Below are 25751 nucleotides of genomic sequence, written 5' to 3'. Positions count from 1 at the left end.
ATAAAGAAGTTGAAATAGTTGTATGCAAGCTTATGGTAGGGTGCCCCATGTAGCAAAAATTTTACTTTTACAAGGTTCTTAAAACGTACGTGTTTGTAAATTGTTCCAGCTTTCTGTTATGTTTCGTAAAAAAATAATCTTTATTATCCCAGCCTGTCAATCAGACGGAGAATGGTTGATAGACTGGTTAAGCGAGACTAATTGCAAAACATGGGCATGTAACCTATTTTTTATTCAAAAATGCCCGGATGTTATGGCTGACACTCGTAACCGTTTTTTCAGTCTTATTTATCGATGGTTAAATGGTCATAACTTATTAAGTACAACATGACCGTTTATTTAGTGACTATAAATGTGCGAAACTGATTTGAGACTTGGTATATATTTAAAGATTGTGGTGTAATTGTCGAGATATTTGGAGATATGTATCTATGGTGGGGCATCATGGTGGCCTAGGTATTGAATAATCAGTTAACTTTATAATGGACGTCGCTACATAAACGGACTGCAATCAAGAGAGAGGGGGGGGGGGGTAACGTCCACTCGACACAAACTAGGTCATTTCGGGACTAACATATGGTTCAATTTCATTTCAATAATTCGCTTGAGCGTAACTTTTCTCGGAGGCTATTTCTGTCGCCATCGACATCTTGTATTATATTTGAGCATATTCTAGATTCAATTGGAGATTCAGTTTTCGGAGCGACAGTATAAACTGGGAGTCATTTTATTTTTATTATTTTCTAAAATAGACAAAAACCAAAAACCTTCCAAAACCACATACTTGACCACTTTAAATCTGAGAGCCGTTGTCATCCTCGATGTACTGAAAGTCAGTTCATCGAACTGTGAATGTTAATTGCACTCTTTATGCCTTTTAAAACGGTGGGACGATTTACCCAATACTACCTAAAACCACCTCAATATCATCACATACTACCCAATACTACAACATCAAATAACAACCTTACATTGTCAAAGAGCAGCACATTAGTATAATAACTGCTTCGAATATTCGATAATTTGCAGAAATTTGAAAATATATTTATGCAGTTATCTCCCTTTTCAACCGATAAATAGATTTTAGATTGCTACTCGGTTTAATCATCTTCTTTGGCTTTGCAGTTGGTTTCCAAGACGACAAACTTAAAATCAGAAAAACCAGTATCGGGTCAAGTATACGTTTTCTGGGTAGTCTATTTCTTTTGTTATTGTTTCAGATTATGTTTTTGTGCAGTTAAGGTTTAAAATAAAATACATGCACTTAACGAATGATAAAAATAATATTAAAGTTTTAACAATATCTAAAAATAAAGGAAAAGCTTTTCTCTCATCTGCAAACTGGTGGCCAACAGAATGAATGAATTAACTTACTTATTGTCTATTCTATAGAATTTTCATTAAGATTTGCAGTAAGTTTGTATATGTGAATGTCAGAAATCAATACATGAACAAAGACTATAACTGCTACTTTTCTTTCAATTTATCGGGTTTTTTTTAGAAAGAAAACCACCTCGTAGTTCTGGCTGTCACCAGTTTTGCTTTCAACAGGAAATAATGCTCAAATTGCAGATTTATGTTTCATACGAGAATACTTACCCTTTCTTACTCTTAGAAATATGTATCCAATTCTCAAGAACATATCACCCAATCGAGTTTTAGTAACGTCTGTCGTTTGCGTAATCTGATTAAAACTATTTATTTAATTCGTTTAGTCTTAATTGTTCCGATTTTCTACATGAAGGGTGGGCTGACAAGGAGCCGGGGGGGGGGGGGGGGTACTTTTTTTACGTAGTTTGGGGGCCGTTTTAGTCTTGAACGTCCGCTGTATTTTTTATAAATTCGAACGAAGAGCTGGTTTTGGGAAGTTTTTCTCACGCCATGAGGACAGAACTTCTCGAGTTCTACATTACTTAAAATCAAGCACATCTATTGGAACCGCTGTGTTGTCTTTGGGTGTTTACAGTAAACAACCAAGAACATGACACAATAACTCTTGTCATTTATTAAATAAAATTAAAGATATAAAAAGCAAATGAAAAACGCATCTATTATTTCCAGTAAGTAAAGAAACTGTTCCTAAGCGCCTTTATAATACAGATCATTTTCAACCTTGAGAGCTTGTAAATTCTTACTGTTCGGAAATATAAGATATTCTAATCTTGACCTTGAGACGCCAGCTCACCAATTCCCGAAAGAATTCAGAATAATCAGAATAACATAAAACTATTGTTTATGATGATGGATGCCAATTACTGTCATTGTTTAGTATGACTGATAGATTGTATCAATCATTAGAAAATTTAATTAAAGTAATATTTCAGATGTCAATATTTTAACAGTTGTATCCACTCATAAGACAAACAACACGCCATTTAGTATCCGACTCTTGTCGCCACAAACAATACAATATGTCACAGAAGTTAAACAATCAACAACCTGTGATGACTATCTATAGTAACCGTCACCCACCCATCTGTGATTTGTGGGCCTATCAACCTATTTGAAAAATTACCGCTCATTACGGATATTTGTGTATAATATTCTTGTTTTAGCTCATCGTAATGATATATATTAATATTAGATTGATATTCAGGCATTTTAAGTGTTGGGCCATGACGTACTTAGTTTAGAAACATTTTATTTTAATTCTGTACACAGAGAACTATCTACTTTGAGAATAGCTCTCTGCCCTAAATGACCATCAGATTAAACTATTTTGTAAGGTGTTTTAATCAATCTTCCATACACACAAAGACTAATGAACATTTTCGATTTTATAAAATGGAGGCAGAATAAACACTTCTCCAAATTCTGGAAGTATCAGTGTCGGTCAAATAGCGGGGCACACTTTCGTATGCGTGGCAGTTGTTAATATCTGGATCCGGTGGTTAGTATTTGTCGAAAGATAACTAGCTTAGAGTTTTTAATAAATCGTTGATAGGAAACGTTTAATATATCATCACTATCTGTCCTATTTACACGATATCGCGCACTGTCAATCGCAACCAAACTGTATTTGATAAGGTCATAGACTAGGGATCAGCGAAGGGGAGTTTATATCAGCAATTAATATTAACACAAATGTAAAATCAAATGGTTACTGTGATCAAATCTTTTGATATAAGATAATTCGAATTGACTATCATACGCAGCTGACTTCATTTGTGATAAATATGGTTAAATTGTCATAGCAAATTTTCATTCCAGATAGCAACCCCCTAAGGTTACTGCATAACGTTAGCATTCAATATTGCTATCGTCCTATCACATAAATTTGTACCATTAAATTTTAAATGGGAAGCATGAGAGGTAGAATACCTTTGTTTTAGAGGGTTCATAAACGAGCAAGTATACTTAAAAGTGTTAAATAGATTACCACTGAAGTACCTCTCCGCTATTTCGACCATCTTAACTTCCTTTAATTGATCTCCTCGTATTAACTTGAAACCCTCTCTTACTTTAAGCTGAAATATTGTGTTTTATCGGTTTTCTCTTGGCACACTGTATATCCTAATAATTGAACTCGGCGTCACTTCTTCTTGTCAAACAGTCACCTGTATCTCCTTATAAATTCTTAATAAAAACCGGTTAATGATCGTCGATAGCCATTCAGTCAATAAATTCGATTGGAAAGGAAAAAGTGTTCGAAGAGAAATTCCAATGAAAGATGAGCTATGTTTGGTAATTTCTCTTGATTCTTTCTCGTATTCAAACAGGCTGTGATACGATCCCTTCAGGGACCAGTTAACGGCAGCCTGTGGCGTTCTAAATGTGTAAGGTAGAGTAAATAATATTTACAATTAACGTGGACTGTTGTAATAATGAGCACCAACAAGCGTGACCAGAAACTCATTATCGCCCTTCAGTCTATTTCATTAAGATGTCCCTGTATTTGAAGATGATGGTCTTACATTGGATTCTTCCCCTCACAGTTTCATTAATTCCGGTGATGATTTTGTTTGTAAATAGTAGTCTGCTTTCAATGGGAACTGTTAAAGTAAGCAGCTATAACACGACAATTTACGAAGACAGTGAATTAATTATAAAAGGTTATGTAATTATACCGACCCAGACGATAAACATAAGTTAATCACCACAATTTCTTTTAAACACATTCCCGGTTTTATATATATAAGTTTGGGCTCTAGTGTAAGACTGTTTTAAAGCGCTTTTGTTTTTCTACAAGAAAATTGTAATGCCCGAAGATAAAATAAAATGAGAAGATTTCTTAGAATCATCAGTTAATCAGATTATTGAGCCATTGTCTTGGTGAAAATCGCTTTTAGTTTAGAAACTTGGAAAGAATAACATGTTTTCAAAGAGTTTGTATAAAGAGACTTGAAAAGAGTATAGACCGATGTCTCGAGTTTAGGATCAGTTAATGTGCTCTGACTAGGGGGGCTTTTAGAATCACCCTAAGATAAATCTTAGCTCGCCTAAGAGACTCCAATGTTATCTTCTACCCAGTAGCACCAGACTGCCAAACTCCATGACCAAATGGTCCCCCAAGTTAGCAGGGTTTATTTACTATTTTCTATAGAATACTTGATCCAGTTTCTCATTTGAGGATTTCACATATCCGACATTCGAACACGATACGTAGCCAAACTGAATATAGAATGGAGTGGTGAATTTTTTACAGGGACGTATTTTTCAATTATTTATGTATTTATCTACCGTAAGAAGTACTTGTACTTTTCCTACTTTAATATATATATATATGGAAACGAAACTTTAATAGTGTCGACCGTGTTTCACCATACGTATTCAACATATTATTTGACCCAAATAGGATAAGTTTCTCCAAGAGGCCCCTTTCTTGTAAAATTCCCACCGAGCTTTATGTATGACACTGGGTTGCTAAATGGAATTGCATATTTTTAAATATGTCCGTGTCATTTCCTTGGTTTTGTTTCTTATATCATTGCCCCGAAGGTCGGTATTTATATTTCAGAGACAAAGTAATGTCAGGATCCTGATCAGATTAATTACGATAATGATTATTTAGTGTTACGTTGTACTTTCTTTGTGTTTGTGGACTGTGGCATGGTGTATTGTGGAACCGAGCCATTTCATTCATTTTAAGCTGGAAAAACAGTTCTTTAAGACATACAATTTTGCTAGTTAGTTGACTTTCAGAGAAGAAAAAAAAATAGATACATTTTATTGTTACTGTTTAAAATATCAGTGCTCAAGTAGGCCAATATACTCAATTAAATTTAACAAAAACAAGAGTAGAGTTGTCTTCTTTGGTATAATTTACATGATTGAAATTTAAATCACGATGTCCATGAATGGTTCTCTACACACGATAGAAGACAATAAGGATTGAGGCCAGAAATTAATACACTTTACTTATGGACGCTCAAAACATACGATGTTAATATATATGTTTTTTGTAGTATATGATATGTTTGCTTTTTAGTCTTGAATATTGTGCTTTTAATATAATTACAAGGTCCATTTATTATAACATCGTCTTCGTTGTTATATATTGTGGGTTATTTTATGGCACTTTTATGGCTACAGCTGTTAGCAGAGATGATCCTCGCGTTTGTACAGATATGAAATGACCTTATCGTTATCCATATGCTTCATACAAATGTGTTTATTAAGTTAAACACCGGATCGTTGAGTTCGTACGGAGAAAGTTCGTGATTATTGAATTATTGAAAATCTCTTATTGCACCCTATAAAAATGATATTATTCCCATGGTTGTCAACACATAAAGGCCATTTTTCTGCTTCTCCTTTTAAATATTTATTTAAAGCTGCTATTGATTATGTGTATCAATACACAATCCAATCAAAATATGCATAGAATGGAATGTGGTCTTAACATCTCGTCTTAACTTATTGTGGGTTTTAAAAGGGACACTAATAACTTGTTTCTTTTGCGATATTACGTGCTCCTCCGAAACATACGAAACTGTCGTGCGAAAACGAATACCCACATTTCTTCGCTATCTTATATATGCGAAACTACCGCACGAAAAATAATACCCATACTTCTTCGTATGCATTGTCAGAATGCTTCTGATACAGTGATATTGATGACTATATATGAAAAGTTAAAGATAACTACTCTTAGGTATTAAATATACCAAAATATAAAAGTTTTCGATTACTAGCACTTTTGCTTATTTTATTAAGCTCTTAGGGTAAACAACATTTAGATAACAACCACAATAATCACACAATAAATAATTCTTTCACATTTAGTTTGGTTTTGTACTTTATAATAAAATGTGACTCTTTTTGTTCTAAGAGTTCTTTATTGAAACCATTTAGTTTATACATCAGAAATACTTCGACTTTACCCCCACCACATTCATCCAAATGAGTACTCAATGATATCATTCTGTTTTCCGGATTAGCTATTTGGGATCTGTGGAGGTTCATTCGGTGGTTTAATTGTTTTAGAGATTTTCTGATATATTTTTCAAGACACTCAGGACAAACCATACAATAAATGATATATTTGGATTTGCAGTTCATTGATTGTTTTAATGTAAATACCTCAGTATTAGTTATCTGAAATGAGGACCCTTCAATGATATCATTACAACTAAAACAATCGTTGCATTTTGTAGCAATGGGTGTTTGTTGATGTGAAGAGAATTTTGACGAAGACGGGATAAGAAATCAAGATGTTGATGAGTATCCGTGGGTTTATAATACAGGTCGGTTTCAATTTGACCATCATCTAACAATATACTAGCTACGTCCAGAAAACTCAAAGACATTTCACTTCTTTCAATGGTGAATTGGATACTGGGATCCAAAGAGTTTTATATTTCATGAAGGATCTTGATTGATATTTCGCTTTGTTTCAAAATCACGAAATCTCTTCCATCTTTGTTGGATGTAAAAAACCAACGTCTGTACCAAATCTATTATTTATATTATAATACCAAATCTCTTCTAAATATCCAAGTGTGAGCCTAGCATAAGTTGAGCCGACTTTAGTACCCATAGACACGCCTTTATTAAGTATACAACTGATCGTTGAAATCAAATATGTTGTAGGAAATCACAAGATCTAGCGCACTTAATACAAATGATTTTGGAAAGCGTTCAATTAGGACATCTGGGTATTTGTCAATCGCTTTTAGTCCTAAGTGGGGGTAAATTCGAAGTTTTTCCGATGTATAAACTAAATGGTTTTAATAATGAATTCTTAGAACAAAAATAGTCACATTTTTATTAAAAAGTACAAACCCAAACTAAATATGAAATAATAATTTATTGTGTGATTATATGTATTAATATCATTCAGTATCAATAACGTCATACTTGAACAGTTATTCCCCTTTATGACTTTCTAGTATTGTAACCATGGCGTTATTCTTATCGTTATATAATTATTAATGGAGAATATGTATGTAAGGCCAGAAGAAGTTCCAATGGAATGGAAAGCGCTAGCCGCATAATACTCTCCTCATCATTTTAATTTTCATATATACTGATGTATAAGATTTAATGTATGTCAGAATAAAGTAAAGGGGTGAATCTTTTACCTGGACGTATTTTTTATTTATTTGTGTATTATCTACCGTAATCATGGCAGTATTTTATCTACTTTATATGTAGCAATGTATCATTATCTGAATTAAGGTATAATTAAAATTATGCATCACCTGATCTTAACAAATTACCATGACGGGGATGACGTAACGAACTGTCGGTCAATGTAAAATTAATACCCATCAGTAATGAAGAAAATAGTGTGAAGAATCTGCAACGGAATGTGAGTTTTCCTTCAAGTTAATATATAATGAAGCATATACCATTTAGCGGGATATCTAATTGAAACGGAAATACCTCTATTGCAAGTGATTTCCAACTATTACTCAGAGTTACCACAATTGATTTAAGATCAGAATGTCATCGGTTTTTGGTTTGCTCAGCATATTGAACAAAATGACTGTAGTGTTTAAATTGATTAATAATTATTTGATTACTGATATTTAAGAATATTGTTGTTGCCTTGCTTATAGAGAACTGTTTGCAAGAACTGAACTGAGAACTTCATTTAAAGCTTTTAAGGACACTATTAACATTTGTAACTTTAGCTCGGGCGCTTATTTCATGTAACAGACAATTTTTGTAGCAGTAGCGTACAAGTCAGAGCTTGTCAGTATCACTTTGAAAATATGCCCCCCCCCCTCACACACACACACACGTCCTTTTCCTTCTTTAACTCGGGAAGTGCCACATACCCGAATGCCAGATTGTGTCGAACTCGTCCAAAGAATTTCATTTTGTTTCGTTTCGGATATTCCTTAGTTTTATAATTTCTTCAAACCAAATATAAATCTGTATATTATGCCTCAGGTCGTATAATTGGAAGGTATGGCTTGGCAATACGCACAGTGGAATCAGATCCGATATTGATTGCTATCTTAATAAGCAAATTGTTTTGTTGTTTTATTTGTGTGATAATATGCCTTTAAATGTAAATTACGCCATTGATTACCCTAAAGATCACATTAATATCACTGTCATTATTAACAGAATTCTATAAACTAAATATTTAACTACCACCGTTTCCTTTCATCCGCATCTTAGAGTAACATTTAAACATACGTTCGATAGAGTATATGTCAACATCATAGCCTTTGATGTGCCTTTTAAAAATTAAACACATTTCAACATCGAGTAGAAAGGTAATATATTAATGTTAGTGTTCTGTTGGTTCCTGGAAGTTTTTTTCTTTGTTTCTCAATAAAAAGCTGAGACTCCTCTGCAAAATTCTTTTAGCAAATACTATTGAGAGGAACTTACTTGCCCCTGAGGAAAGCACCGGAATCAATACTAGACGAGGTATTGACGATAACCCAGGAGTCTTTTCTGAATAGACGAGTTACACATGTCTTGTTGAAAGGTACTTCAATTAGGCGTTTAAAGGCTAAACATGAATCAATGCAGTTGCTTTATTCAGTAATATGAACCCATTACGCCTATAGAGCTTAACAAGCATCCTTGAGCACCGGCCTTTCTTAGTCTATTTATGCTATACTCCTTGAGTGGTCCATTTTCCCCCTTTATCTGGAACTCCTGATGGCTCCGACAAGCTGCTCTCATCTGAATTACATCGGTGAAAACGTAATTTACTCTAAATGTGGATGAGATAGGAACTATATATATATAATACTTAATTCGATCAGGAGTAAGCTTGACTGGTTGAAGCATTATTTACATGGTAGGTTTGTAGCTGCCAGCAAACAGGATGCTAACTAAGACAGAACCGAACTAAAATCATAGGGTTTCGTCAGCTATATGTGTTTAATGTAACATGATCTAAAATCCCCCATTATTGACCAATTTAATCAATGACTTCTTTTCTTTTTATGTGTCATTTCGCCATTATTTCACTCCATTGTGGTGTTGAATTTTGTTTCGTTTTATTAATAACTTAGACATCTAACCGATGTAGAAGATTTCTATGGAAACAATATTTAAAGACACCATACAGACTAAAAGGCAAATGTAGACTTTCGGTCAATACACATTAAACTTTAGTCTCACCAAAGACTTCCTGGTCAAAGATCAATCAATCCTTAAGGACGTTTTGACCATCCAAAGTTCCGGTTCCGTTCCATTGAATTCATGTCGCCATCCTGTTTTTCTCCAAGATTGTTAGTCGATACAAGAAACGTCGAGGCTAAGATTGTTTAGGATTAGTTCTTAATTTTGTTAAATCATATCCATAAATGAAACATCCAGTTTAAGATTATTTAGGGTTAGTTCTTAATTTTGTTAAATTTAAATAAGGAAAATAATCATAGATTGTCTAGTGCACCGGGGCTTGGAAGTCATAAAGACAATATCACGACTTATTAAGATCTGATTAAAATACAGATCTAAATGTCATTTCGTTTTCCTCATTTACGGTAGCCTTGACTAATAAATAGCCGACTTTGCTTAAAAGTCCGACTCAACGGACCATTTCTTTGGTAAACCCTTCCAGATCACTGAGTAAAACCAGATAGTAACTTCTAAAATATATATATTTTTTAAAAAAAAATAAGCTTCTCAACCGGATTAATTATATAAAAAGTGTGACACTGACATAAAAATGTTCTGAGTTTTATAAAGGGGGTCAATATTAAGTCAACACAGAATGGTGTCATTTGAAAGCTGATAGTCTGTAATGGCTTTGGAAAAAAAGATACATTATACCAACCTTGATATGTAGTTTTCATTTGATTGTGCACTTGTCAGAATCCCTTATTTATCCTGTCTTGTTTGAAAGTTGACCTTTAAGACAAACACATCCGCTTCCAGGCTAACAAAACCTTTCATGGTTGACTAGAAAGAGTGGAAATTACTATAATTTGTGGTATTTGTCTTTTTAGTAGAAAGAATATCGAGAAACATAAAATCTACAACATCTTTGATAACCTTATTTCACGAGAAATGCATGTTTCGACGCTATTAGTATTGACGTATATGTTGTGATCTAAAGCAACGCCAAAGGAAGTCTGTATTTCTCGGAATTGTGTTAAAATTAAGATTTATGACCTAGCTGTCAGAAAACATGAATTTCCGCTGGTATTTGATTTTATAAAAAACAGTCACTCATACCACTGAACAACAACATTCCTTAACTGAATGACTCAACCCAATTAAGTATTGTTTAATGGTCGAGAGCGAGACATTAAGTAATATATTGATACTGCACGAGGCGTTAGCCGAGTGTTGTTTCAATATATTACGCAATGTCTTTAGCGCGAGACCATTTAACAACTTAAAATACAGACACTATTCCGCACGTGCTTTTCAATGAAATACATCACGCGAGTCCAATATTTCATCTATTGGAAATAATGGTACGCCAACATCAAAGGATGATGTCACATCTGTATTTTAAGCAAATCTAACGATTCTACCCAAACAGCCAAATGCTTCAAAGAGGTTTTTCTCCTTTTTCCTCAAATTTTGTGTTTGATGTCCGTTCACAATTTGTTTGTGGATACTTTCGCTACATGTCAATTTTTATCCGATTTTGACAAATCTTGAAATGGAGGTTTATCTCCCAAAGATCTCAGTTCCTGTCGAAACTGGCATGTATCGGACAATAACTTAATAAATTATGGCCTCTGATGGTACGAAAAATCACGTTTTTAGCTTTTGGGCACTCTAGAGATCACAATTTTTATCCGCTTTTGATAAGCTACGTGTACGCAAATAGTATAAAAGTAGAAGTCACAATTTTTATCCGATCTTGATGAAACTTAAACGATCTCGGTTCCTTTCTCGATATTCGTACATATCGTGACGTAACTTTCTTGATTATAGCTCCTAATTGTACAAAAAAATTACTTTTTTAGCTTGTTCTCTATCCATCTCTTGCAAAATGTGGGCGTATCTTGCCTGGCAACAGCTGGTATTTTCAACAGATACCGTTTAAATGAAAAATAAATAGGGTTGAACATCTTACTTTTCTGCGCATACTGTGCTAGTGAAGACGGGATACCGTTTAAAAGATGAGACTGCGTCTTAAATTTACTTGGTCAAATGGCACAATATGAACGCGTGTGGTCCCGCAGAACTATGCCAAAAGCAAGTATGTGGGTTAAGCCATACTTTTGCTTAAGCTCCTTAATTATGTTGTCACTTTTCATATTTTGCAGGTCTGCGGAAAACACTCAACCAGAAAAAAGATCAGTTGACCAATTAGGTAGTGGACTTATAAAAAAATCATTGGACTCTATAGGCAGTGGCTTTATCAAACGACGTTTAGATCAAATAGGTTCTGGTTTCATCAGAAAAAGACCCATCGATCAGCTTGGATATGGTCTGATCAGAAAGCGACCGATTGACCAACTTGGATATGGCCTGATTAGAAAAAGGCCGATTGACCAGCTTGGATACGGCTTAATTAAAAAAAGACCAATCGATCAACTTGGTTATGGTTTAATTAAGAAACGTCCTGTTGATAGTCTTGGTATGGGTCTCATCAAAAAAAGCAACGATGTTTATGACAGCCAACAGTATAGCTCTTCAGAAAGTGGAGAAACGGGACAGAAGCGTGATCTGGATTATGTAGGATATGGTTTAATTAAGAAAAACAGCAATTCAGCAGAAAGACGAGGGCTCGACAGTATAGGCATGGGGCTTATAAAGAAAGATTTAGATACCATAGGAATGGGTCTTGTGAAGAAGTCCAACAAGCGGTATATGGATAGATTAGGTATGAGTGATAGAGGTCATATGAGTAATTCGCGTTCTAATAGAGTATTTCATAAACGACCAATTGATGCATTGGGTGAGTAACGCTGAAAGATATAAGAGAATTGCACAGCCAAGCGGTCTATACTCTGGCTTTAAACTGCATGATTCTTACGTCACGTTACTCACGGTAGGTTAGTTTTTTACCAGGATATTATTATGAGTGTTAGAATTTGTTATTTGTACGCCTACACACCTGAATCGATGTTGTATATAATCAAAAATGCACAGTAGCCCTAGAATCAAACATCATTCATTAATATTGTTGAATACCAACACCATCAGTAATCCAGCTTTAAACAGTCACATGCATATCAATATGAGTCTAATTCATTATTAAAACCCCCCGAATTATCCCTAAAATATGACGCCATTTGTATACGCCCTCATTTTCATGTGGACGTATTATGCCGTCGCCCCTGTCTTTGTGGACACTATACAGGTCACATTGCTTTATCCGATTTTGACGAAACCTAAAATATTGGTCTATCACCCAAAGATCTAGGTCCCTTTCGATATTGGCATGTATCGAACCATAACGTTTTTAGTTTGTGGACACTCTAGAGGTCACAATTTTCATATTTATGCCGTCGCCCCTGTCCGTCCGTCCACAATTTTTTTGTGGACACTCTACAGGTCACAATTTTTATCCGATGTTGACGAAACCTAAAATATAGGTCTATCTCCCAAGGATTTTGGTTCCTTTCGATATTGGCATGTATTGGACCATAACGTTTTTAGTTTGTGGACACTCTAGAGGTCACAATTTTCATATGATTTTGATGACACTTGATATGCATGTTTACAACGAAAAGATCTTGGTTCCTTTTGATATTCGCGCATATCGGATTGTAACTTCCTGCATTATTGACCGTGATTGTACGAAAAATCAGGCTTGTAGCTTGTGGTCCCTCTAGAGGTCACGATTATTATCCAATTTAAAACACCGTTCCAATATATCACCTATACATCGTAATGTCGGTTGAGTTCGAATGTCGTGAAATTCGGACCAAAACCGTCGGACAAAATGGCCGCCCCTCGTTGTGGACCCTCTAGAGATCACAATTTTGATCCGATTTTGATAAAATTTGAAATACATTTTATAACCCGCAGATCTTGGTTCATGTCGATATTCGCGCATATCGGATCATAACTTCCTGAATTATGGTCCTTGATTGTACGAAAATTCGCGTTTTTAGCTTGTGGTCCCTCTAGAGGTCACAATTTTTATACGATTTAAAAAAAACTGTTCGAATATATCAGTGTTACACCATAATGTCAGTTAAGTTCCAATTTCGTGAAAATCGGACGGAAACTATCGGAAAAAATGGCTGCTCCTTGTACAATAAAAATAGTGTAAAAGTGTGAAATACCTAGTTTGCGGACCCTCTAGAAGTCACAATTTTTACCGGATTTTGATGAAACTTGAAATGCATGTTTATAACCAAATGATCTTAGTTCCTTTCGATATTCGTGCACATCAGACTGTACTGTCCTGAATTATGTTCAATGATTGTTCGAAAAATCGTGTTTTTTAGCTTTTGGATTCTCTGGAGGTCACAATTTTTATCCTGATTTTAAAAACCGTTTAGATATATCACCATTGTGACATAATGAAGGTTGAATTCAAATTTTGGGAAAATCAAAATGAAACTGCCAGACAAAATGGCTGCTCTTTGTACGCAAACTGTGTAAAAGTATGTAATACGGAGGTTGTTGACCCTCTAGAGGTCACAATTTTTATCCGATTTTAATGAAACTTAAAATATATTTTTATATTCAAAAGATCTTAGTCCCTTTCGATATTTGCGCATTTCAGACCATAACACTTTCTGGATTATAGCTTTTGTTGTTAGCTTGTTCTCTGTCCATCTCTTGCAAAATGTGGGCGTATCGTGTCTGACAACCACTGGTGTATCTTTGAAATTCCCGGATTTAAATTACGACGTCAGCGCCTGGGGACGCCAAACCATCTCTTCTGAAAATCGTCATATGGTGCTTACTTATGGCCGAATGTAATTAGCAAATTTCTAGAAAAACTTTACATCTTTCTTGTAGCGCGTTTATAAGAAATTTCGGATGATGGAAGGTTACAGTGACATACGTCGACATAAATTGACGCTGAAGATATGAAAATATTGATAGACATGCTACAGTGTAATTGACATTTTTAAAAGTTAAACTCCCATATCTCCGATGGAATAAAGACTATCTTACGAGCGTAAAATCCTGATAAGCCGATTCGGGAATTCGTTGTAATTAGTGTTACTTAGTGTTTGGAAATTAAACTCCTGCATTCCAATATTTTACACTATTCAAATTTGTTCCATTCCTGAAAAGGGTTGCTCAATTTTGGTAGAAAGGAGCCGCGGTGGATGAGTGTGTAAGACACTGACTCGCTAACAAGAAAGTTTCGGGTTCGCTCCAGGTGTTGGCCGAGAAAACTCCTTGTGGTTTCCTCTTGTTATTGGTGTGGGGCGGAGGCCCTGGCAAATGACACTCTGGTCGATCGGATTGGACCAAACACCCGAGATCCGGTATACACATTGGTGTGTACGTAAAATAACCCTTAATTTTTGGCATTCGAAATAAGAGTAGACCGTAATGCCGTTGCCCAGGCAAAATTTTCCTATTAGCACACTTGCCTGTCATAATTAGCCGAGTCGATGCAGAAAATTAGGACGGTAAACCTCATTTCCTTTCATTGTATTTTCTGGTCGACAGTTACAATTCTGATTTTTTTGGGCCCCCGCCTTTCGAAGAAAGCAGGGGACTATTAAAATGGGTTTGTCTGTCCGTCACACTTTTTGGGACACAATAACTCCCTTTCTAATTGAGAAAGAATGTTCAAACTTGGTGTAGTTGTTTATTAGGTCAATGCCTTGATGGAGTTCGAAGATGAGCATTTTCTGCTTAGGGTAAGCAGAGATAAGCAATTTGATTGGTTGATGCTTTGGTACACGATAACTTGAGTTCTAATTATGTGAGAGTAAGGAAACTTGGTGTAAATTTTCATTACGTCAATACCGTGACTAAGTTCGATAATGAGCATTTTCTGCTCAGGGTAAGCAGGGTGATAAGCAATTTGATTGGCTGAGACTTTGGAACACATTAACTCTCTTCTAATTGAGCTAGAATGTTCAAACTTGGTGTAGGTGTTTATTGGGCCAATGCCTTGATAGAGTGCGAAGATGAGCATTTTCGGCTTAGGATAAGCAAAGATAAGCAATTTGATTGGTTGATACTTTGGGACACGATAACTTTGGCTCTAATTAAGTTAGAGTGATAAACTTTGGTGTATTTTTTTATTACAACAATACCTTGACTAAGTTCGATAATGAGCATTTTCTGCTCGGGCTCAGGGTAAGCAGAGCGATAAACAATTTGATTGGTTGAGACTTTGGAACACAATAACTCTCATTCTGATTGAGCTATAATGTTCACACTTGGCGTAGGTGTTTATTAGGTGAATGCCTTGATAGAGTTCGAAGATGAGCATTTTCTGCTTAGGGTAAGCAGAGATAAGCAATTTGATTGGTTGATGCTTTCGGACACGATAACTTTAGTTCTAATTAAGTGAGAGTGGGGACACTTGGTGTATAGTTTTATCTCATCAATACCTTCAGTGTAATTTCCATAAATAAGCATTTTCTGCTTATGTGTAAGCAGAGCGATAAGCAATTTGATTGGTCGAGACTTCGGAAAACAACTCTCCTTCTAATTGAGGTAGAATGTTCATACTTGGTGTAGACGTTCATTAGGTGAATGCCTTGATGGAGTTCGATGATAAACATTGTCTGCTTACGGTCAGCAGAGATAACCAATCTGATTGGTTGATGCTTTGGGACATGATAACTTTGGTTATAATTAAGTGAGAGTGATGAAACTCTGAGTATCGATTCATTATATCATTACCTTGACTAAGTTTGTTGATGAGAATTTTCTGCTTAGGCTTAGGATCGATAAGCAGTTTGATTGGTCAAGACTTTTGAACATAACAACTCTGCTTTTAATTGAGGTAGAATGTTAAATCTTTATATAGATGTTCATTAGGTGAATGTCTTGACTGAGTTCAATGATTAACATTTCGAGCTAAAGCTAAGCAGAGCTGAGCAATTTCATTGGTCGATGCTTTGTGAAAAGATAACTTTGATTCTATATGATAGAGAGTGATCAAACTTAGTGTATAGGTGATAATTTATTTGATTGCTTGATACTTTTGAAAAAAATAAATGTGCGATTAATGAATATGTGTCATCTATTTATTTTGGGATTTCGGCGGGGGACATCAGCCTCGCTGTTGGCTTGTTTTTCTTACCAGCTGTTCAAAATGGGCCAGAGCAGTAAAACTTTCCTGTTGGAATGACGCTAAAGACAAAACCTTCCAGATAATAATTTATGTGAGTGGGCTCCGCATTTTTGCTTCAAAACATTGTCTACTCAACCGATTCAATGGTGTAAACATCCACGAATGTAGTTTGTTTTGTTTTTTAAAACAAATTTTTTATTCGGGATGTCTGAATGGGATTGAGGAATAGTCTTAGCCTATGTACCCCCCCCCCACCTCCCTAGTTAATATATATATACTTATTATTAATACAGATCAACAATGTTCCAGTAGACGTTATAAGTTAAAGAGTTTATATGCGATGTTTTCTTTTAACCTGAAGATAATATTTAACAACCTTCATAAAAACAGAGTTAACCGACTTATTGAAACCAAATATTTCGATCGTGTCACAGTTGAAAATTAATCCATTCTGTCACCACATGCTAACATGTTATTACTGTGAATAATTAACTAGGTCTTCTTTATATTTTTTTATTATGTGTAGTAGCGTCACGTTGGTTATCGTGGAACATGTTACAGTGTAGATAGGAATTGGTATATAGCACGTATAGATAGATACTGTAGTTGATTTAAGTATTAAAATAATGTATACAATCTTGAGCTTGATCAATAAAAAGTTTCGACCAATATAATTTACGTCATTATGTTAAGCAACTCGGAGAAGATGGGTCGTTCTTGATCCAGTCAGTTGAAGCCAGTTGTCCATATTTTTAAAACTTTCTGCAATTACCGACATGAGCGCACTTACAACTGACTTCAACTCGTTGTTGTGACTATTCAGGTACTCAATGGCCGCCCGTCAATGACGGCATATGTTTAGACATTTAATCATTTAGTCATTCGAAAAAAAGACAAAATTTAACGACTACAAGGATTAGAATTGATTATGACAAAATATGACATAAATGTCCTTTTAAAGGATTAGACTACGACAAAATATGACAGATACAGGCTTTGGATGTGTATTAATCCCTGAAAGTCGTTTCTGTATTTTGCAATAGTCTGATATACCATTCGACGTGGAACTAACACGCTGTATTTACTCGTTGAAACCAACGCGTACTTCCAAGAACACTTGATATTCAAAGTGTTGGTGAACGGTGGCGACATGACAAATTAGAAGCACGGAGAAAACTCTCCTGGACGCTGATTGGTTGATAATGCGAGGCTCGAAATACAAATAGGGACTCGTCGGTACTGAACTAACAATAAGACACAAACTGAGTCAGAATGAATGTAAACGAAATAAGATTCCCGATCTATTCAAAACACTTGTTCCCATGAAAACATCACGTGATGTATGTCGTGTGACCACGTAACTAGGCGAAATGGAAGCTAACGAAGGCATCGACTTTTCAATTGTCGATGATGTCAACAATAATGTATTAATAGAATTGTGACAAACACCATGGGATTCATCTTCTAAGACGATTCGCCATTTTATTGATCACATGATAAATAAAAAAACAGTCACGTGTTAAGTGTTTTCGCTGCCGAATTCAGTTGCTGGATTGATCGACATAAGCGCACATTAAATTTATTGATGATAAAATTAGCATCGCTTAAAATTTTGAAAGTTGTAGTGACAAGGTGATCTGGTGCGATCATGCGGTCTGTAATTGAGCCAAGTGTCGTGGTTTGGATCCCAGGTGTTAACGCAGCAAGGAGTAGGGTCGCCTTTCTGAGCTCGAGGAATGAATTTTTTCCGGCCCAAATAGCCCTGTGCGCAAGCGAATTATTGAAATTAAGTAATGCCAAATATACTGACCCCGACAAGATAGGTGAAATTCGGAAGTGTAACTAATTTTAGCATGGTTATGACTAAACTTTCGACTTTTGAACAAAAAATGGCGTCATCTACAAACGTAATTTTTTTTAAAAAGAGTTAATATGGATGGACACATTTGTTCAAACAAACACTCCAAGAAAATGACCATGTCCATACTAATTAATCGTAACAAATCAATCTAAAAACAGTCATACATTTGTAAATAATGGTTTGTATTTATTTTTGAACATGGGACGTCATGAAATATTTTCCTGCTTGCTATATACGTTTTTTCCCAATGAATAGCACAATCAGGCATCCAAATGTATTACGATTCCAAAGAAGTTGTCATTTTATTTTATTATTTGTCTATGGTAGTGCCCCTTTTCCCAGTAACCCGCGTTTACACTTTCATAAATATAGTTACAGCGCCATTGACAATCAATCAAAATATTCTATATCAAGAAGGCAACCAGACATGGTTCCTGTAATTGTCTGAATTTCCATATTCAATTTAATGCATGTAAAACACTTGAAGATACCGTCCACGGATAGAGGTCATTTGGACCACAATATCCGTGTTTAGACAACTGTTAACAAACTTGCCGATTGCCTTGACTCTTATAAATTCATCAATATTAATTACTAATTATAGCTGAAATCTACAGTCGCGTTCGTCAAGAAATCCTTTGTGATTCTGAAAACCTAATGAGGTCAGTTCCCTTGATAGTTGTAAGTTGTGTAACTATCGGTGTTAATTCATTTATTCCAGTTGTTATTGATAATTATTGTATCACTTCTCCTTGGGCTACTCACTTACGTTACCTTGTTTCAGTTTTTAGATAGCGATGTTATATTGAGGAATGAACTATAAATGTGCGAGATAGGACAAGACTATACAGTAAAGTAAAACTAAATGAACGTAACATTATAAAGATTAATTTCTATGCAAGTGTTTAGCATTTGTGTTATTTGAGAGCAAATTCTGCACATTACAGTGATATTTTTTTCTGGCCTAAAACGTCATTTAAACTATTACTTACACATTATCTCTCTTGGGCATCGGGTGTCTTAGATATTGTGTGGATTACACACGTAATACCCAACTTCTCTTTCTTGTCTGTTTTATGTTCAAGCCGTGCTTTTTTTCTTAAAGACCCTATTTATCCTATATGGATTATTATGCAGATAGAATAAAATGAAATAAAATGGGATTTAACTTCCTACTTTCGATAGAATAACCTTCAAAGATCAAAGGAAATTGTCGACATAGGTTTCTATAGTGTGGACGAATTTATGGGAGGAATATTTCTTCACGGTGTATTCGGACTCTTTATTTAAGTTCATACAATTATTATGAAAATATAAATAGCCTAACCTCACAATGTTAGTGTCGAGTTTTAATTAATAACATTGTGTTTTGGCCTCTAGAGATACAGGCTAATAATTTATTGAGGTCTCAATACTGGATTTATATCATGATGTAGATTATCGCCAATCCCCGAAGACATCACACGGGATCAGTCTTCATTTATAACCATTGCGTGTTGTAGTAAAAAAGGGCTTATAAAAGCAAGCATTTCAGTCGCCTGACATCAGAATACTCTTACTATACATATAGATAATGTATCGCTTGACATCCAGTAATATAGTTCAATAACTAAGAGTTTTGGTTGGATTTCTTATTGTGCTAATAGGTGGTTTCGCGGGATCAAACGACACTACCGTCAAATATTCTGACGGCATTTAAAATTTGAAAGTTTTAAGCCCCAAATATTTGGCCGTGAATCAAATCACTAAACAATGATTCACTATTAGGTTATACACAGGCATATGAACGGATTAAAAACCAACATTGCCCACTATTAGACTGTATATATAATACCTGTATGGTATATTACCCGACATGTCTGTAATAACTTGATCCAACCGGAAGTAAATCTCCCCCCATTGACATCAATGTTAACTCCGTAACATTTCTTGGCCTTGAAATTTCCAATGATCTTAGTCTGTATACCCACTCAATAAGCCAACATGTCACAATCATCTGATAAAAATATTGAATAATCTAAGCCTGGTCAAAGTAATTTATATACAGTAACGTCATATTAGGAGATGATTTTAATATATCATTTCCGAAACCCATGTTTATTTATTTTCCTATCTTTCCGCCTGAAAACAATCACGAATATTCACTAATACCTGACAGAAATTGTGAATTCGAAACACTCTTCTTTAATTCTAGACCAAAATATTAACAACAATATTGTCATTCCCAAGGAGGAGAGAGAGAGAAGGAAATGGGTTTTAACGTCCAATCGATACAAATTTGGTTATTTTCGACTAACATATGGTTCAATTTTATTTCAATAATTCGCTTGCGCGTAGAGGTCTTTAATAGGAGGAAACCGTAGGGCCCGGAGAAAACCCATGAGGTTCAACAGGCGACCCTAATTCTTGTCACATACAACGGGGAATTGAAACCACGCCAGTTGACTCAAAGACCTGATGATACAACCATTCGGCCACCCAAGCCTCTCCCAAAGGAGGGTGGGGTGGGGACGAATTGCTATCAATAGGCGGACTACGTGAAATCAGGGGAACCAATTATGTATCATAATAATTTGGAACACAGGACACCATTAATCCCTACGCTGGTTACCCAGATACCATTGACGTCCTAATCTTAATGAATTTATAACCTGTTGTAATTTCTATCATGTCAGCTTTTAACTTAGCCTAAATCTGTTACAAAGTAGCTTGGAAATTTATTTAATCACACCACCACTAATAGAATGTGACGTCGCTGTAACTGTCCACGCGTATTGTTCAAAAAAGGAAAATATCGGCGTCCACAGATTTCATATTATATAGTATTTGACAGAATCAATCAAATTTTTTTTTTTTTTTTTTTGACCAGAAATTGTTCTGTATGCGCTACCCATCTTTGTGTCGACGCTCTTCATAAAGCCTAACAGGCGGACTTCGATTTTTTTTTATATGATCGGTCCCTTGTCCATATTATACTATAGTACTTGTTAAAATAAGTTCTTTGCTGTAGTTGATCCGTAATCTATTTTCACACCCTTTCGGAATATGTTGATCGAGATTACGGATCAAAGGTATTGCTGTTAAAATTATATTTGGAATCCTTTAAGTCAGTTATATCAAATAATATTATATGCATAATTTGAGGATATCGATATTCTCCTTAATGTTTATTCAATGACAAAACTTAATAAATATTTCATATTTAAAATACCATGACCATAAGTAGTTTTCCCTAATGTGTAATAAGTATTCCAACTGAGGGTTGAGTTGAGTTTCTAGACTAGCAATGGCATACCGACAATACCAAAGATGTGTGGACTACTGTAATATTTATCATTCTCTATTTCAGGAATGGGTCTAATAAAACGAAATGGTGACAAAAACAGAACATACCACAAAAGACCAATAGATTCACTCGGAATGGGTCTGATTAGGAAAAGACCTATGGATTCTCTAGGCATGGGCCTCATCAAACGACAACATGGCGATAAGAACCACAGATATCATAAACGACCTATCGATTCATTGGGAATGGGGCTTATTAAACGGGATGGGGAGAAAAGAGCACTTGATGAATTAGGAATGGGTTTAATCTAAGTTGTATTATTATAAGGGAGCGCCTACGATTATTTTAATTTAAGAACAAAGAATATCATTAAATCTAATTATAAGTAACAAATGGAGTATTTTATCTACATGTATATTTACACAAAAACAAAACAAAGAAACGATTTTTACTTATGCAAATGATTAATTCCAATATGGCGAACTTGAAAAATGGTGATACAGTTATGATAACATTTCTTTAGTTAAAAATATTTTTAAGCATAGCGATTCTTGTTTGTATACTTTAAAGGCGATCTCTTACTTACAGTAATATTCATATTCTAACTCCCACATAGGTTTCATAAATTAATGATAAAACCAGTGAAGTTGACATGCAACTGTAAGATCCCAGCAACATACATGCAGGAATAGATTCCGTAGCACAAATCGTACATTTTATAAAGAAAAAGGGATAATACATTACTTATTTGTTGTTTTTTGTTAAGCTCAACGAACTGACAAAGTTGTACATTGTAATTTGAACAGTTTTTGTTTGTACAAGGATTGCAATTACACATTTATATACAACCCATGTATGTTACTGACGAAGGATACCCTTTGAGTTAAATTAATGTTATTTTATTTAAAATTGTTATCTTGTATGATTTTATAATAACTGTATGATTGTTTTGTGTTTCGTTAACTCTATATTCAAACATCGGAATATTTAAAATAAACCACGTTTTATAGAAGTAAATATAATGTATATCATTATATCTATGTTAGAAAAACAATGGATTAATGAAAGATGTAAATCATTAATAATATTTTACATGTACGTTATTTATTGTTGTTTATAATATTCGTTTGATTTTATGGCTCATTTGTCTTATTCTAATATAAATAATAAAACGAATTAAAATTCAAAAAGTATTTTTAAAACGTTATCATAACTAAAGAATGGTGTATTTTGTGTATATATAAACATATCAAAAGCTGGCAATGTTGTATTCATCGATTCAAAGGCCACGTTTGAAGTAAACAATTATATTGAGCAATTTGGTTTCGACTTATTTCTGGATTGATATTTTTTAACTGCTGCCTAAGGCTATGCGGAGCCAAGGTGACTCAGTGGAAAAGGCGATGGCTTACTACTACGAGGTACGGGGGGGGGGGGGGCCTACCGGTGTTGGCATAAAAGGTTCATCGGGATTTTCCAGCGTAGCTTTGATTTTATTTTATTCCTTCCCATTGTTGCAGTAGCAGGACGGTGGGCCTGGCAAGGAACCAGAGGTCCGTGTACACGTTGACATTCAAGTGAATGAACTCTTGACATTCGGAATTCAATATACTGTCCGTGCAAAATTTCCCTCTGCACACTGTATATCAAATTATGTGTTTAATCATATCAAAAAAAATAAAATGAAATGAAATTTAACATCCTACCTTTCTGCACCGACTAAGTTAATGCAGACGGTGTCTCATAAAAATGGTATGAAGTCAAACATGTCACCAGTAAGGTACTCCATGGCACTCCTATGCATAAACACCATCAGTTAGTATAATTGCAGTTTGCTTCCACACCCTTCACGGAATCCACCACTACCCGATGGGTCTGTGCAATTTTTTGTTGTTGTCGATTCTTGTAGTAAAACCGTCATTTTCAGATCAGTGTAGTGGAGATTCGTATACGTTCTTAAGCCCCCCACCCCCCAACACACACACATACATCACTCTAAAAAGTCCGTAGTATGTGTATAGTAAGAGGAATAACAGGCTTTGATTTGAACATATTTTACTATGGGTTTGATCTCTTAAAGGTAATGTTGCCCTTCACCAATTTTACATACGTGATAGAAACGGAAATGTTGCCGTCCTCCAAATTAACATGTGTTTAAAAAAATGTACTGTCTCCTTCCAACATTTTACGTATGTGATAGAAAAGGTAAAATTGCCGTCCACCAATTTGAAATATTATAATATACGTGATGGGAAAGAAAATGTTGCCATGTGATAGTTATGAAGATGTTGCCATCTGCCAATTTTACATATGTGATAGAAGCGGTTAAACAGATTCCATAGCATTATAATATAGCAATCTTAGACATGTAACGTAAAGGCAATACATTATTGTTACCCACTGGAGTAGCCGGTAACAGTAGACAGACGATTTTCAGGCGAAAAGTTATGTGAGAATATCAGTTTAAAACCCTTTATTCGTTGCAAATCCTGACTGTCATGTCAGAAAAAGCACGACGGCCCGAAAAAGAAGTCAATGTATCCTCTAATTTTGATGAATTCTCTGTTTATTTCGGTATAAATAAAGTCACAGTATTATAGGCATTTTTTATTTTTACTACTAGGGTTACGATATATACTATTCAAAAAAAGTAGGGGATATTTGATTTTGGGGGCATAATACTAAAATATGCAAATGACTACGAAAAAAGTCACTATAGAACCTAACAGAAGAAACATTTCCAGTTACATGTGACGCCCAAACGCACCAATAGCTACCGCATGGAATGCAGGTGATGCTTGGGATCATCATGGGGGTCCAACCCAAGATTTGCACGACTCTGACTTTGAATGTTACAGTCATTGTGGCATTGAATTCCAGGGTGGAAACATCAGTTTAATTGTTTTAGTGACCAGAAAACAAATTTTGATATGCGTCGGCTTACCCAAAATGAAAGGTTACGTGCCCTTGGCATGCTACAGATCGGCACAACACAGGCGGTTGTGGCGCGGACGATGAATGTTTCTCAGTCTGTCATAAGCAGGCTATGGTCCAGATACCGTGATACACAATCTGTACAGGACAGACCACGCTCAGGTCGACCAAGGGCGACAACTCAAGCCCAGGATCGATTTATCCGTACCTTGGCCTTGAGAAATCGTGTCATCACAGCAAATCAGATCAGCGCTTGTCTTCAAACAGACACTGGTGTGAGAGTGAGTGGCCAGACGATTCGGAATCGACTGCATAGGGGTCACCTTCGCGCCCGACGTCCTCGCGTGATCCCTTGTTTGAGAGATCATCACATTCAGGCAAGACGTCGTTGGTGTAGGGATCGTCAACATTGGGATAATCGACGCTGGAGCAATGTGATGTTTTCAGATGAGTCAAGGTTCACTGTTGATTTTTTGGACAGACGTAGGAGGGTGTGGCGTCGTCGAAACGAGCGCTTCCAAGACGTTAACGTCATCAGACATGATCGATTTGGGGGTGGTTCTGTTATGGTGTGGGGAGGCATCACTGTTGCTGGAAGAACGGCTTTACATGTTGTTGCAGGGCGTGTTACAGGCCAGTACTACCGGACAACATCTTGGCAGTCCATGTTGTGCCGTTCGCACGACGTCATGGCCGCCGTTTCATCTTCCAGGATGACAACGCAAGATGTCACAGGGCCAGGATCGTTACAGGTTACCTCCAACAACAGAACATCACCACATTACCTTGGCCAGCACTGAGTCCCGACCTCTCCCCCATCGAGCATGTCTGGGACATGCTTGGACAGAGGTTACGTCAACGTCAACAACGTCCTGCCACTGTCCAAGCACTTGCTGCTGCGTTGCAACAGGAATGGGACAATCTGGACCAAAATGACCTTAGACGTCTCATTAGGAGTATGCCACGTCGGATCAATGGTTGTTTGGCAAACAGAGGAGGATTTACCCGTTACTGACTTGGTTGTGATGCTGTGGTAACTTTGCTGTTTGACCCCGGGTATCATTTTACCCTTATAATGGTCAGTCTGTGCCTTACTTAGTCTAACGATCATTTGGAATAAA

The 25751-nt window shown here is 35.7% G+C and overlaps 1 protein-coding gene across 2 annotated transcripts in view; it reads left to right on the top strand.

Moving 5' to 3' along the window:
* The window catches only part of LOC126827117 (uncharacterized), a 51736-nt gene extending 28722 nt beyond the window's left edge, over positions 1-23014 (top strand). Inside the window, exons 2-3 of one of the 2 annotated variants that reach the window (XM_050556323.2) lie at positions 11643-12277; positions 21760-23014. In XM_050556323.2, coding sequence (XP_050412280.1) covers positions 11643-12277; positions 21760-22007 — 883 coding nt within the window. In that variant the 3' untranslated portion in view covers positions 22008-23014. The remainder of the gene's footprint in view (positions 1-11642; positions 12278-21759) is intronic. The other variant, XM_050556333.2, reaches the window with a different exon arrangement.
* The last annotated feature ends 2737 nt before the right edge of the window (positions 23015-25751 follow it).

The sequence above is a fragment of the Patella vulgata genome, chromosome 1 (genome assembly GCF_932274485.2).
Source record: "Patella vulgata chromosome 1, xgPatVulg1.2, whole genome shotgun sequence".
Classification (NCBI taxonomy): domain Eukaryota; kingdom Metazoa; phylum Mollusca; class Gastropoda; family Patellidae; genus Patella; species Patella vulgata.
The sequence above is the reverse complement of the archived record's forward strand: the minus strand, read 5'-3'. Positions and strand labels throughout refer to the sequence as shown.